Raw genomic sequence first — 15,138 nt, forward strand, 5'->3', positions numbered from 1 at the left:
ACTCTCCTTCCCATCTTGCCCCCATTCCTTTCTTTCACAGCTTTTACTCTCTAAGCTACTTGGGGGCAGGGATGATTTTTTTAAACCCTTACTTTCTGTCCTAATAACAACTTTGAGACAGAAGGGTAAGGGCTAGGCAAACAGGGGTAAGTGACTTGCCCAGAGTCACACAGCTAGTAAGTATCTGAGGCCAGATTTGAACCCAGGTCCCCCTGACTCTAGGCCTGGTGCTCTATCCACTGAGCCACCCAGCTGCCCTGAAGGAATTCTTCTTCATGGATGTATTACACCAGATGGCTTCTGAGATCCCTTGCAAATGGACACTGATTCTACAGTACTTTCATTGTTCCAACACTGAGTTATTGTGCAAAAAAATGCTTTGTAAGCCTTACATCAGTATCAAAGTGGGGCCAACTGCTGGATTATAATCATAAATATGCTATATTTATAAAATATACTTATAAAAATGTCATAATTATAAAATATGCCATCACAGTCCAATTCCATCATTTTTTTGCCTCTGGAAACTGAGACAGAGTCACACAGAAAACCAATGGTAAGTCTGAGACTAGAACCCAGGTCTCAAGACTCCCAGCCAGGGCTCTTTCCCCTCCTTTCTTCCTGCATTCCTCCAGATGTGTCATCACCACTAGCCAGATGTTGTCTGATTTTCTTTCTTTTCCAGGGCTGGTTTATTTTGGGTATTGATGAGCGCCACCTCCTTCTCACTAATTTCACGCTTCACAATGTGGGCTCTAGTTAACCCTCTCGTGATGAGTTGCAAAAATTTCAGCGTCTTTGGAAGAGGATATGCCTCCCTCCCTTTCCTAAAGGTCTTCAAGTATAGATAGCTTGTCCAAGATGATGTAAAAGGGACAACTGCTCAAACCCTGAATGACCTCTGAAGTCCCTGTGAACTTTGAGATCTCAGAATCTGCGAGTTTGGGTAAGGGAAGCATCCAGGATAGGGGGCTTGTGGGTCCTTATCTGGGTTTTATTCCTTGACCAGAAAGGATCATTAGGGAGGGGCCAATGGCCCTTTTTTCCATCCCTGATGCCTCTGGACAGAACTTTATCAAATCAGAACCCACTTAGGAGGTTACCTTGATCTAGAGGTGCCATTCTTTCTTCTTCCTCCCCTCCATTCCTTAAGGCCCAGCTCAAGCCCCCACCTTCATCTCTCCCCTCTGTGAGGCATAAAAGCCCTTACTCAGATCAGACTAGGTCTATCCTCTCCTCTTCTTCCTCTGTTTTCCCCCAGAAGAACCAGGAATTCTGTTAGGCAAAGGGATTCAGGCCAGACCAAGTAGTGGACTGAATCCCTGATATTCCTGTCCTTCCTCTGAACTGGGTGACCTGGGTCAAGTCCCTCTTTGCAGAGTACAGGGGAGGAGGGGCACCTACCACTTTGGGGAGCACAGCAGAGATGGCTTCTTTGACGACATCGTGAAGACTGGAGGCATCAATAACAGAGCCCAAACTCAGCAGGGCTTCCTGGAAGAGAAGAGAGGGCAAGAGGCATCACTGCAGGGACAAAGTTGTAAACAGAAAACTAAGGAACCTTGAAATCTTGGCTTCTCGGAGCCAGAACTAGAACCCTCAGGGGTATCTTGTCTGATCTCCTCTCCCATCCTTCCCCCCCCCCAACATAAAAGCCCCCTCCCTGTTGACTCTTCAACAGCAGGTCAGCCAGTCTTCGCACACTTCCAAGGATGGGAAATTTGCTTCTTCCTAGGGCGTTGACCATTCCACTGAGAAACAATTCTCATGGTTAGGAACCTTTGCTATGCATTGACCTGAAATCTGGCTCCCTGGAACTTCTTTTTGGTCCTAGCTCCATGCTCTGGGGCCGAGCAGATCAAGGCTAATCCCCCTGCCACAAGCCAAGGCCCTCAAATGTTTGCGTGCAGAATCCGCTTCTTCCCTCCCTGCAAGTCTTCTCTTCAAGACATCAGGATAAATGTCTCTCATCCTTTCAAATGCATGCCATAGTTTCCAGATACTTCCCCTTCTTGGTCACTACTCTCTTCTGGATATGGCCCAGCTTGCTTCCCCAATGTGGAGGCAATGATCCAGCTGTGCTCTGACTAAGGGAGAGGACCCAAGGACTATTGCTTCCCTCATTCTGTTGCCTGTGTCTCTTAAGGTAACCAAAAATTGAATTAGCATTTTTGACCACTGAGTCAAGCTGGTGCCTAATATTGAGCTTGTGGTCAGCCAGTACAAAAAGGGATTTTCCCACAAGAACTGTGGCAAATAATCTATGTCTCCCTATCATAAAATTATGGATGGTTAATAAATTCACCATTTATTCAAGTTACCCCTCACATGTTGCCCTGGACAATCCCAAAGAATATTCATTTTTTGAAACATATTTATTTCCTTCCTCCCCGCCTCCCTCCAAAAAAGCTTTGCCTTTGATAGAAAGCTGAGAATTTTTCTCCCCAACTGGTTTCCTTCCTTGGCTCTAAGCCCCAACAAATCTGGGGTTCACTCCATTCTGAAAGTGCTTAGAAAGAAAGGGAGGGTTACATCTACCAGATTTATGTGTATGTTTATAATACTAGAGGGTAGAAGAAATAAGCATCAATATGGCTCCTACTATGTATCAGGCACTGGGCTAAGTACTTTACAAATATTTTCTCATTTTGATTCTACCCTGGGAAGTAGATGGTATAATTATCCCCATTTACAGATGAGAACATTGAGGCAGACAGAGGTCAAGTGACTCATCCCAGGTCACACAGCTAGTAAGTATCAGAAGTCAAATTTGAACTCTGGTCTTCCTTACTCCAACTCCAGGGTTCTATCTACTGTGCCCCTCCTGGGCGCTTCATACTCATAGATTTCTCTAGGAATGTGGTCCAGGTCACCTAGATGCAAGTCCAGCACTCTCTGTTCTCTAGTCATGCCTCCTATCGGGATTCTTAAGTTAAAAAGTTTATGGAACAACTTTGTAGGACAAAAAAGTCTTCCTTCATCCTCATGTCTAATACTCGTCCCCAAATACTCGTCGTATCTTTAAATCTGACTATCCTTTTTCATCCATGAATAAACCATTGGAAAGCCACTCTGGCAGAGAGGGAGTGGGGATGGAGTATGTGGTGACAGGGAGGGAGGAGACAGGAAAGCATGAAGTCAGGCCTGGATCAAGTCCTAAAATATGGCAAAGATGAAGACCATTTGATAGAAGCGGGTATGTTTAACCTAGAGAAGTCTCTGGGGAGACATGATTGCCATCTTCAAGTACTTCAAAGGCCATCAAGTGGAAGAGGGATTAGTCTGGTTCTGCTTGGCCCCAGAGGACACAGGGGAGGATTGGATTTGCAAAAAGGCAAATTAGAAAATGAGAGGAAAAATAATGAGAGGCATCCCAAAGGGAGGTGTGTGGCTTCTAGAGGTGGCAGCTTCTCCTTCACTGGAGGGCTTCAAGCAAAAGCTGACCATTTGTTGTCGGGGAAGTTGTGCTACACGGCCAGTGAGGCCCCTTCCAAGCACTGAAATCTGTGACTTCGTAATGGCAGAAGGAAGAAGGCATTACAAAATCATGTTGCTGTTCTTCAGGCGTGCCCAACTCTTTATAGCCTCGCTTAGGGGTTGCTTGGCAAAGATACTGGAGCGGTTTGTCATTCTCTTCTCCGGCTCATTTTATTGATGAGGAAACTGAGGTAAAGAGAGCTAAGTGACTTGCCCAGGATCACATAGCTAGTGAGTGTCTGAGGCTGGATTTGAACTCATGAAGATGGGTGCTCCTAATTCCAAGTCCAGTGTTCTATCTACTGCACCACTTAGCTACTCACAATTACAAAATTACAATTTCAGAATTGAAAAGGAACTCAGAGGGCACGTGGTAACCAATTCATGACCAACAAGCCATTCTCCAGACTCTACTTGAATATCTACAAGGAATTCACTACTTCACGAAGCAGCCAAACCATTCCGCTTTTAAACAACTCTAAGCATTAAGTTCTTATTTAATATCAGATTTTAAAATCGGCCTCTCTACAGTGACTTCCCCTACCCATCTGTCCCCACTGTTCCTTATCCTGCTTTCAAAAAACAAAATAATCGAATCTAGTAAGGGCTACAGGTCTGAGGTCAAGAAACCAAACTAGCCCAAGGCCCAGGAAAACCCAAGGGGTTTGGGGATCTTCAAATGGGATCCTTATAAAGGAGGGAAAGCTCTGGGTCTAAAGAAGAGGAGCTAGTGATCTAGGAAGCTGAATGTAGACAAGTAAGACATAACCCCAAGTCTGGATCTTACAGTGAGAGGAGCAACCTTTGAACCCCTGGTCCTCAGTGTACAAGGTAGCATCTTTAAATACTCAAGTATGGGATGGAGTAGAAATAGCTTCACAACAGTTCAAGAGGAAAACACCAAGGGTCTTAAGGGGCCACAACCTCGATGAGCCAACAGTTTTGTTTCACTACTAACAATACAAGGCAACCTTAGATTTCATTCACAAATGTATCATAGTGTACACAACATGGACTGGCTTCCTCCCTGATTAGACCACATCCAGTTCCCATCAAGGTGCTAGCCACTGGCCATATTTGTACTTTTGGGGGTAGCTCAGAAGTCAGTTTATTTTGTTACAAACGCATTTGTTGGAACATAATTGTGGGGAGGATTAGAACACAGTGATATAATGAATTACCTCTATGAAAATGAAGCTACTTAACCAGTTTAAAAAGAAAAAAAAAAGATCAGAAGGAGATTAAGGGGCAATCGAGGTAGGTCAGTAGACTGATAGCCAAGCCTGGAAACAGGAGATCCTGGGGTCAAATCTAGCTTCAGACCCCTCCTAGCTGTATGACCCTAGGTAAGTCATTTAAACCCAATTGCCTGGCCCTTACCACTGTTCTGCTTTGGAACCAATACTTAGTATCATTTCTAAGACAGAAGGTAAGAGGTTTTTTAAATGAAAAAAAAAAAAAGATGCTGACAAGCTTGAGACTCCATAGTGAAATAATCAGAACCCAAAGAATGGGGACTGCAATAACATAAAGATAAATAATATTGGGGGCAGCTGGGTGGCTCAGTGGATTGAGAGATGGGAGGTCCTAGGTTCAAATCTGGCCTCAGATACTTCCTAGGCATGTGACCCTGGGTAAGTCACTTAAATCCCATTGAGCTCTAGTCCTTAATGCTCTTCTGTGTTGGAACTGATATTAGTAGCAATTCTAAGGCAGAAGGTAAGGGCTTAAGAAAATAAAGTGTATAATACTGTAAAGTGTAAAATAAAGTTCTATAATTTTTATAGAACAAATTATTTTTTTAAGTGGTCAAGGTTCAGATTAGTTAATTATATTCCCAGTGGACTTTCCACTACACCTCAAACTCTCTTTAATCTATGGGAAATATCCTTTTTAACCCCCCCCCCAACTGTACAGGAAAGGGGTAAAAGGAAACAAAGGAGTTGTTTCCGAGTTTACCCCAGCTAACTGGTCAAGATTCTGAACAGCCCTAGCTCTTCTCTCTTGGAGGTCACTTTACAGGACAAAACATCTGGCAGATGCCTGGGAATAATAATAACAATAATAATGATGTTGTTGTTCAGTCTTTCAGTCATGTCTGACTCTATGACCCCATCTGGGGTTTTCTTGGCAAAGATCCTGGAATGGTTTGCCATTTTTTTCTCCAGCTCATTTTACAGATGAGGAAACTGAGAGCCAGGACTTTTTTTCCTTCTTACTTCAAGGTTTCTTTCCCTTATTTTCAGACATGGGGTAAGCTGGGAGAGGGGACCCCACCCTCTCTGGCCCCTCCTTTGCCCTCCCTTTAAACAGGAACTTGCCCAGAGTCACACAGCTAGTAAATGTCTGAGGTCACATTTGAACTCAGATCTTCCTGACTCCAGATCTAGTTCTCTAATCACTGCTCCACTTAGCTGCCCTAATAATAGTAATACAAAGCATTTATATAGTGCCTGCTACATGCCAGGCACTATGCTAAATGCTTTACAAATATTATCTCATTTGATCCTCACAAAAACTCAGTGAGGAAGGGGCTACTGTTATCCTTCTTTTAGTTGAGGAAGCTTAGGTAAAACAGAGGCTAAATGACTTTTCCAAGGTCACATAGACAAAAAAATGTATGAAATTGGATTTGAATTCAGGTCTTCTTGACTACAGGCTCAGTACTCTAACCATTGTACCAGCAAACTACTTCTATAATATAAAATAGTATCATATCATAATACAACATAATAATAATACAATAGGAATAAAAGGTAGGAAAAGAATGCAAATCTAAACATTTCCTCTCCCAATAATTAAACAGTAGGTCCTGAATAAATGTTTGATAAATGAATGAACATGAGAAAAACACAAGCGGAAGTATACTATTTCTTTTTAGGGGCTGAGGATACTGGCGTCCACACTATGTGGGAAAAAGTTTGAAAGAGCAAGGGCTAGTTAGCTTGGAGAAAACCAGTTTGGGGGTTGTGGCAGGGGACTGTGGGAAGGTGGAAGGTGGAGAGGGACATCATAGCTTTCTTCAGAAATGTGGAAGAAGGATTAGATCTTTTCTACTTGGCTCCAAAGGGCAGAACTAGAACCAATGGGTGGTAATGGCAGGGAGTTCGATTTCAATATAAGAAAAAGCTTTCTAAGCCAGAGCTCTCCCACAATGGAGATCTAGCAGATCTAGAGACAGCCAGACAATGGAAATAGAGATGATAAAAGATAGATGAGATAGAGACAGACAGCTGAACCGGCAGACAAATGACAGAGATAATAAAGTATAGATAACAGAAACAAAACAGATGGGCAGACAGATAAATGTTACTGGCAGACAGACAGACAGACAGACAGAGAAACAGACAGAAAGACTATTATTAAATGCTTACTACGTGGTGCTAGGAACTAGGTTGGTAACCCTGGAGAGCCAGTTCCCTGCCCTCAAAGAGCTTACATTCTAATGGGTTAAAACAATACATAAAGAAATGCTGGAAGGCTGGGGAAAGGGAATGGTATCCATGCAGAGGCATGGTGACAAAATTATAGGGAGTAGCCTGGAGGCCTGGGGCCTCCTAAAACAAGCCAAGTAGTTCATTTGTTAGAGCCAGAGGAGCCTGGGATGGTATTCCAGATTTTCCAGTGAAGAAGAAGAGATAGTCAGAAAGTTGGGCAGTTTCCTAGTCCTTGGGGTGGTGTCCAGGCAGAAATTGGTTGACCATTCATCACTGTAAACACAATAATAAAATATGGAAGGATTTTCTACAGCAGCAGTGGGGTGGGACCATATGCCTTCCCAGCTCTGATATTCTTGGGTTCTATGAGTGCCCAATGGGTTACAGGAAGCCAGGCCTGAGAAGAGTAATAAGGTTCCAGTGTTCCCAGGATGATGAATGTTATGGGGGGAGGGGGAACAGATGTGAAGGACAAGGGAGATTTGAGTGATGGAGAAAATAAAAAAAAGAGAGTTGGCAGGGGAAGGAAGAAATTTAAAGATCTAGCCTTAGGCCTAAGGCTTTGAAGAACCATCTGCTCCCAGATCCTTTTTAAAATGTTTTTTTTCTAGCTACTCTAAACCTCAGTTTCCCCATCTATAAAAATGAAAGGGTAGATGATCTCTGAGACTGCATAGCATTTTATATTCTGCTTTAATGACCCTTCTACTAATAATATTTTATTTATTTTAGTTAGACCCCTTATAGCTCTCCCTTTCCTAGGGTTCTCACCAACTCTCATATTCTGTATTCTCAGATACAGATCTAAATACCATAAACCTGAGGATCTTTGCCTATAGAACTCTCTCTACTGCCACCTAATGCAAGCCCACCTGTTGAGCTAAATTGTTGCAATGATATTCCAGCCTCCAGACTCTTGTTTTTCTATCCTTCATCTGATCTGCAAGTGATTTTCCTAATGCATGAGCCTAACCAAGCTGTTCATTTTTCATTGATGTCTGACAAACTCTTCATGACCCCATTTGGGGTTTTCTTGGCAAAGATACTATAGGAGCTTGCCATTTCCTTCTCCAGTTCATTTTTACAGATGAATAAACTGAGGCAAACAGGGTTAAGTGACTTTCCCAGAGTCACAGAGGAAGTAAATGTCTGAGGCTGGACTTGAACTCAGGTCTTCCTGACTTCAGGCCTGGCTCTCTCTCTCCACTGTACCACTTAGCTTTCCCCATGTCACTGCTCTATTAAAAAGTCTTCACTGTTTTCTTTTTAGAGCACTGGATTTGGAATCAGAGATCCTGAATTTAAATCCTAGCTCTGTTGCTTATCACTATGTGACCTTAGGCAAGTCCCCTAACCAACCTGAGTCTCAGTTTCCTTATCTGAAAAAATGAGAAGATTGGATTAGATGATCTCTGAGGTCCCTTCTAGTTCTAAATCTATGATGCTATGATGATGGCATTATATCCAAGATCTTCCAGAGGCTGATTCCAAATTATTTTCCCTGTACATCTTCTATATTCCAGACCAGTGAGATTTCCCTGCTGTTTTCTAGTCTCATCCCATCCTTTCCTTCTCTGCACTTACATCCCTCATACCTGGAATGTGTCTCTTCCTCATCAGAATATGGGGGGAAGAACACTGACTCTGGAATCAAGAAGGCCTGGGCTTACAAACCTTTTGTTATCTAGTTATTTCAGTCTTGTCTGACTCTTTGTAACTCCATTTGAGGTTTTTCTGGCAAAGATACTAGAGTGGTTTGCCATTTCCTTCTGCAGCTCATTTGACAGATGAGGAAACTGAGGTAAGCAGAGTTGAGTGACTTGCCAGGATCAACAACTAGTATGTGTCTGAGGCTAGATTTGAACTCAGATCCTTCTGCCTGAAGGACTGGCACTCTATCCACTGTATTACTTAGCTGCCTGGATGCAAACTTTAAGTGCTATGTAAATAATACGGAGGAGGAGGATGTGTGAAACCCACATCTCATGCTTACAGACTGTGTAACCTTGAGTAAGTCATCCAGCTTCCTCATCTGTAAAATAAAGGATCTCAAGAGGGTCTCTGGGGTCCCCTCCAACTCTAATGCTATGACTTTATGATTATTTGATTGTCTCCAACTACTTAAATGTTTGTCTTCCTGGAAAGCTTAGCTTGGACTGGCGATAGGAATTAGGGAAGAAAATAATAAACCAGAGTGGAGATACAGAGTGATGGAATGGAGGAAACCAGGAAGTACAGGGGAAGATCTCAGAATCCTGAGCTAGGATTTCTGAAGTAGGTAACTGCCACCTGGGAGAGGGTTTTGGACTGTGGAGAAGTAAACAGCTCCAAAACTAAGCTCTCTCCTACCATTGATCTTCGACCCGTTCCTGTGAGAAACCTGCCAGTTCCTGATATATATCTTTGATCCCAGATGCTGACCTATTGACATCTCAAGAGGAAATCACCAGTGACAGTGACCTGAACTGCTCAGTTACCTTGGCGGGCTTTGGCTTCACCAGGGTGACCAGGTCCTGCCTGGCCCCAGCTCCTGCCTGGCCCCAGCTCCTAATTCCACAACAATCTGTGGCTTTCACTAAAGACTATAATCAATGTGGGCTTAGCATAGGATAGTCAGATTGGACTGAGAATTGAGACAGAGAGAGAGAGTGAAAATAGCCTCAGCTCTGCAGGGTCAGTGGAGGGAAATAGGTAGTAATTATTAATGATAGGGAATCCCTAGCCCGCATACCTTACCTTGTCCAAATCAATACCATACAATAAAGCTGGAACTGTTTTTAAGAAGAGTCAGAGTGCGTATATACTGGCCGTGGACAGAGAGTAGCCATCTTGCTCTCTGAGCCTGGAAGGGTCATCACCACCCTAGACTGGGTTCAGTCAAACCCCAGCCACCCGTCTTAATTATCCTTTTATACCAGAACTGTTTCAAACTTTGCTAATTTCTCATGTCCCTGTAAAAATTACACAAGGGATTAGTTATGAATACACCAACTTATATAGTTGTTGTTGTTTTTAGATCTGAAATCCATATATAGTTTTTTAGTAGCCTTCAATTATTTTTAAAAGGGAGGACTGAATGCTGGAGGAAGAGCAAGGCTTATTGATTACAATGATGGCAAAATAAGAGAAAGGTACTTTGTAACAGCTAAATAAAACATTAATTGTTCCAGTGTTAATTAGTAACTTCTGAACTATTATTTACAATAGTACTTCATTGCACTCTATGGCTCAGGATGTAATTCCAGCTTGTAAAGTAAATTAAGATATGTATTGTAAACTATCCATATGAAACCATTCTTTGAAAGAGTGGGGGGGGGGACAAACAAACAAAGCTCAATTTGGGTGTTGCTAGATCCCAGAAGTCTTCTCTGATCCCTTGTAGCTATTCTGATCCCTCCCAGCTTATTCTGTCCCCCAACTTCTCTTGGGATTCTTCTTGTACCTCTCCTATGCTCCTAAAACATTTTCTCATACTTATTCACATCTATGATGCAAAAGAAATACAGGACAGGGAATCAGAAAAGATCTGGGTTTGAATTCCAACAATGATCACTTAAAAAAAACCACTTTTAGTTTCTGTCTTAATAACAACTCTAAAACAGAAGCACAAGGGCTGGGATAATGGGGTTAAGTTACATGCTCAGTGTCACACAGTTAGGAAGTGCAGAGGCCAGATTTGGACATGACTCTACTTTTGCAACCCTGGGCAAATCAGTTAATGTTTCTAAGCCTCAGACTTCTCAGCTGTAAAATAGAACAAATACCTACAGAAAGGCTGAGTGATATAGTCAAATGAAGACTAGAATTGAATCAGGAGAGACTTGAGTTCAAATCCCACTTCTAATACTTCATCAGCTGTGTGATCTTGGGGAAATCACTTACTCCCTTCTTATCTGTAAGATGGAGCTAATAATTCTGCACCTGGTTGTTGTGAAGAAAGTTTAAAGCACTAGAGGAATGTGAAAAATATTACCTGTCACAGATATCAGAGTTGGAAAAGACCCTAAAAGCCATCTGGTTCAACCCATACCTGAGTAGAAATCTCCTCTGTATCATCCCTAACAAGCAATCATCTAGTCTTTCTTCTAAAAAATGAGGAGAATATACCTTCCGAGGCAGCTCATTCCTCCAATCATCTCTACTCCTTAAACAGTCTATTCTACACTGAGCCTCCATCTGTTTTCTTATAATTTAAGATCGTAGAATTTCAGCTAAAAGAGACCTCAGGAGTCATCTAGTCCAACCCATTTATTTTGCAATGAGGAAACTGAGGTTCAAATAGGGAAAGGGACATGCCCAAGGTCATGCAAATTATACCAAGTGGCAGAATCAAGACTTGAACCCAGGTCTTCTGACATCAAATCCAACATTCTTTCTTCTATACCAGACCCATTGCTCCCAGTCTTTTCCTCTGGAGCCAAACAGAACAAGTGTAATTCCTCTTTGAGGTTCTTCAGATACTTCAGGATAGTTATCATGAACTCCTATAAGCCTTCTGTCTTCCAGGCCAGACATCCTCAATTGCTCCAACCAACTTTCTTCATATGGTATGGAGGGGAGAAGAAAAGAAATGGAGCCAAATAGGGAAAATGGATTTTCAAGAAAGGTCTGGGGGCTCAGTCTAGAGAAGGGAAAGGAGCCTTGGAATCTCATTCATCCTCAGATAGAAGCAGAGTTCCTGAGGCCCACAGCTATAATAGAAAGGTGACTGGGCTTAGACCAACCTGGGCTTTAATTCACATCAGTCAGTCAGTCAACAATGATTAAGATTCTACTTCATGGCAGGCACAGTACTAAGCACTGGGGATATAAAAAAGACAAAAGACAGTCATCACTCTCAAGGAGTCCACAGTCTAATAGGAGGGCCAGCATGAAAACAACGATAGGCAAATAAGCCATCCTGTTCCTCTCTGTGAAGAAGGAGGGATGAAAATAGAGGGAGGAAGAGGAGAAGAAGCATAGCTGGACTGCAGGTCCACACACCTGGGCTAAACTTCTCACAAAGAGAGGGCAACGGCCTGAGTTCTGTGTAATCAGACAGGCGGGTTGTTGGGCTGAGCTGGACTAGTTTGGACCCATGCAAGATGTAGGAGAAAGATTTCGTTTCCTCCCTGCCCTTAAAATCAGGAAATTAGTCTCTGATCCTCTTCTATCTTCTGTGTCATACTCACGGCCTTTTGTTCTTGGCCCAACAGCTCTGCTGCCCAGAGCTTTGCCTTGGCACCTCTAACCAGCCTATGAGTTAAAGGGTTGTCATTTCCATGGATCTCAGTGTCCTCGAGACAAATATCCCAATGAATAGTAACGGGTCCACAAGACCTTGTCCTTAGGCAGACAGTACAGCTCCAGGCCACACACATCAGGGCAGGGATGGTCTCTACTGGTCTGAAAAAATTTGACTTGAGTTAGAATGATCTAGACAGTGCAGACTGTGAGGGCAGGGGCTATGTCTGTATTGGTTTAAACGCCTTTACATCTAAACTTTCCCACACACCCCCAGGCCTGAGCCCAGTGTCCTCTATGTAACAGGTGCCTACCAATAGATGCCAGGTGTTCTGAGTAAGAGATACAAGAATGGCAGAGTGCAAAAAATCCAGCCTGGGAGGAAGGCCACCCCAGTTGGAATCTCAACTCGGTCCCTGACTTATTGCATCATTTGGGGCCAGTCCTTTTCTCCATTCTGGGTCTGTTTTAAAATCAGAAAAGCTGGGGAGAGGGTAGGGAATAAGCAGTTATGTAGTGCCTACTATATGCTGTGCTAACCACTTTTTCAAATGCTGTTTCATGAAGAGTTTAGCTAAATGATCTCTAAGATCTATTCCAGATTTAGTACCTCAGAAAGAAAGTGAAAGATACACAGAATACTAAACTTGGAGACAGAAAGATTCGGGTTCAAAACCTGCCTCAAAATATTGTAAATGGGATCTGTTCGTGTTGTAGAAAGAGAAAAAACTGAGACCTGGTGATTTCTTCCATGACATTTTTTTAAAACCCTTACCTCCTGACTTAGAATCAATACTGTGTATTGGCTCCAAGGCAGAAGAGTGGTAAGGGCTAGGCAATGGGGGTCAAGGGACTTAGCCAGGGTTACTGAGCTAGGAAGTGTCTGAAGTCAGATTTGAACCTAGGACCTCCCATCTCTAGGCCTGGCTCTCAATCCACTGAGTCACCTAGCTGCCCTTCCCCCATGACATTTTGAGTAAGACTGGTGGGGGATTTAAGAGAGTGAGAAGAAAACTAGGCTGGAAATCTGGAAGCTGAATTCTAAACATCAACTCAATGTGTGATCTTGGGCCAGTTTCTTCATCTCTCTGAGACTTTCTCACATATATGAGTTTACCAATTCTGTCCTACATTACTCACAGGCCTGATGTATAGGTTCAATTGATGAGAAAAAACTCATTAGAAAATTATATGGCCAAGTCCAGACTCTGAGAGATTCTTAGCAGAGGGAAATGTGGTGTAGTAGAAAGAATGTTGGGCTTGGAGTCAGGACACTGGGCTTTGAATCTCACCCGTGACATTTGCTAGCTGTGTGACCTTGGGCAAGTCACTGATCCACATGGAGCTTCAGGATAATAATATTTATACCACTTACATAGGGTAACACCATCATAGGGTTGTTGTGAGGTCCAAATAAAATAAAGTTCTTTAAGGGAGGGAAGAAAGAAATAAGCATTTATATAGCAGCTACTGTGTGCCAGGCATTGATTGTGCTAATCACTTGGCAAAGCTTGAAAATCTTCAACTTTCATGTGTCAATTATTATTATGAATGTCTATGAACTCTGAATAAATGAAGATTTGAGACTTCAAGACCATCATCAACTCCCACCTCCTGCTTGAGCTTCCCACTGGATGTCTTGCTAGCCCCTGCAAACCCTACTCCCAGTTGAGTTCATTCTATCCCTTAAAACTTGTCCCTCTTCCTGATGTCCCTGTCTTTTTCACTCATCTTCTCACTCCCAGATTTGGACATTATGGATCCCCTGACTCCTTGGAATTCTCTCATTCCGCAAGCCCCAAAAGACTCCAGTTCCCATCCCTATTTCTCCCCCAGCGTTTCTGCATCCACCTCCTCTCTCCAGCCCCATGGCCCATGTCCAGGCCTCATGGCTTCCTACTGGAACAATTGTTGCAGTCTCTTAACTGATGTACCTGCCTTTCCTCTCTCCCTTTCTCCACTCTGGACATGGGCCAGAGTCACCCTCCTACAGACCAGCTTTTGACCCCATCCCTTGCCTGCTCTGGAATTGGTTGTGGCTTCCCACAACCCATAGGACAGAGTCCAAAATCCTCCGCCTGGCACTTGAGGCTCTCCACCGTCAGGCCTTTCCAGCCTCACCTCCCCCTACTTCCCTATGCGCTGCTTCAGCTCCAGCTGGGCTAGACTCTTCACTCTCCCACACACCCAGTCAAGCCTTCACTTGCATTATTCTCACTTATTAAGAAGCCCTTCCTCTCATTTTCTTTAAATCCTCTCCAGCTTTTAAGGTCCAGCTTGAATCTCGCCCCCTCCAGAGACCGTTCTCTGATCATCCTTGACTGCCAGTGTTCTCTCCTCCCTCTTAGCCTTGTTTGTATTCCTCAACTGCCCTCATCTGATCTTTATGGTTGGAGCCCAGGATTTCTCTATTCTCCATGGCAATGAATCTTTAATCCTAATGATTGGTGCCAATGGTCATATCAGCACCTTGGAGAGTGTTAGGCTCACCCGAGGCTTGGCTAGATTGAAAATTATGAGAATATTCTCTTGGGGTAGGATCCAGTCTGTGTGGTCCTGGGTTCAAGTGTTTGGGGTTCAACATGGTATTCAAAATTCAGTTTGGAGCTAGGGTTGGGGCTCAGTTTGGGGCCAGATCTAAGATTTAACCTGGGGCAAAGGCTTGGTCTGATTCAAAGGTTACAGTTCAACCTGGGCTCAGGGGCCAGTCTATATAGCAAGGTGTGGACCAAGACTGCAGAAGGGAACAGAGCTCAATCTTCAACTAAAGATTCAATGTACTAGATTCAGTCTGGGTCAAAACTGAGGGCTCAGTAGCCTTGAGGTCAAACAAGCTCTATCTAACTTTAGTCCCTTCCATTTCTCTGTCTGTCTGTCTGTCTCTGTCTGTCTCTCCCCTTGTCTCCCTCTCTCTCTCCCCTTGTCTCTCTCTCTCCTCCTCCTCCTCCTCCTCCTCCTCCTCCTCCTCCTCCTCCTCCTCCTCCTCCTCCTCCTCCTCCTC

The 15,138-nt window shown here is 43.4% G+C and overlaps 1 protein-coding gene across 1 annotated transcript in view; it reads right to left on the reverse strand.

Annotated features, from left to right (window-relative positions):
• The window catches only part of PDE2A (phosphodiesterase 2A), a 192,113-nt gene that overhangs the window by 71,309 nt on the left and 105,666 nt on the right, over nucleotides 1-15,138 (reverse strand). Inside the window, exon 3 of the mRNA XM_044668911.1 lies at nucleotides 1,405-1,494. Within this exon, the coding sequence (XP_044524846.1) occupies nucleotides 1,405-1,494 (90 nt within the window). The remainder of the gene's footprint in view (nucleotides 1-1,404; nucleotides 1,495-15,138) is intronic.

This window comes from Gracilinanus agilis, chromosome 3 (genome assembly GCF_016433145.1).
Source record: "Gracilinanus agilis isolate LMUSP501 chromosome 3, AgileGrace, whole genome shotgun sequence".
NCBI classification, from domain to species: Eukaryota; Metazoa; Chordata; class Mammalia; order Didelphimorphia; family Didelphidae; genus Gracilinanus; species Gracilinanus agilis.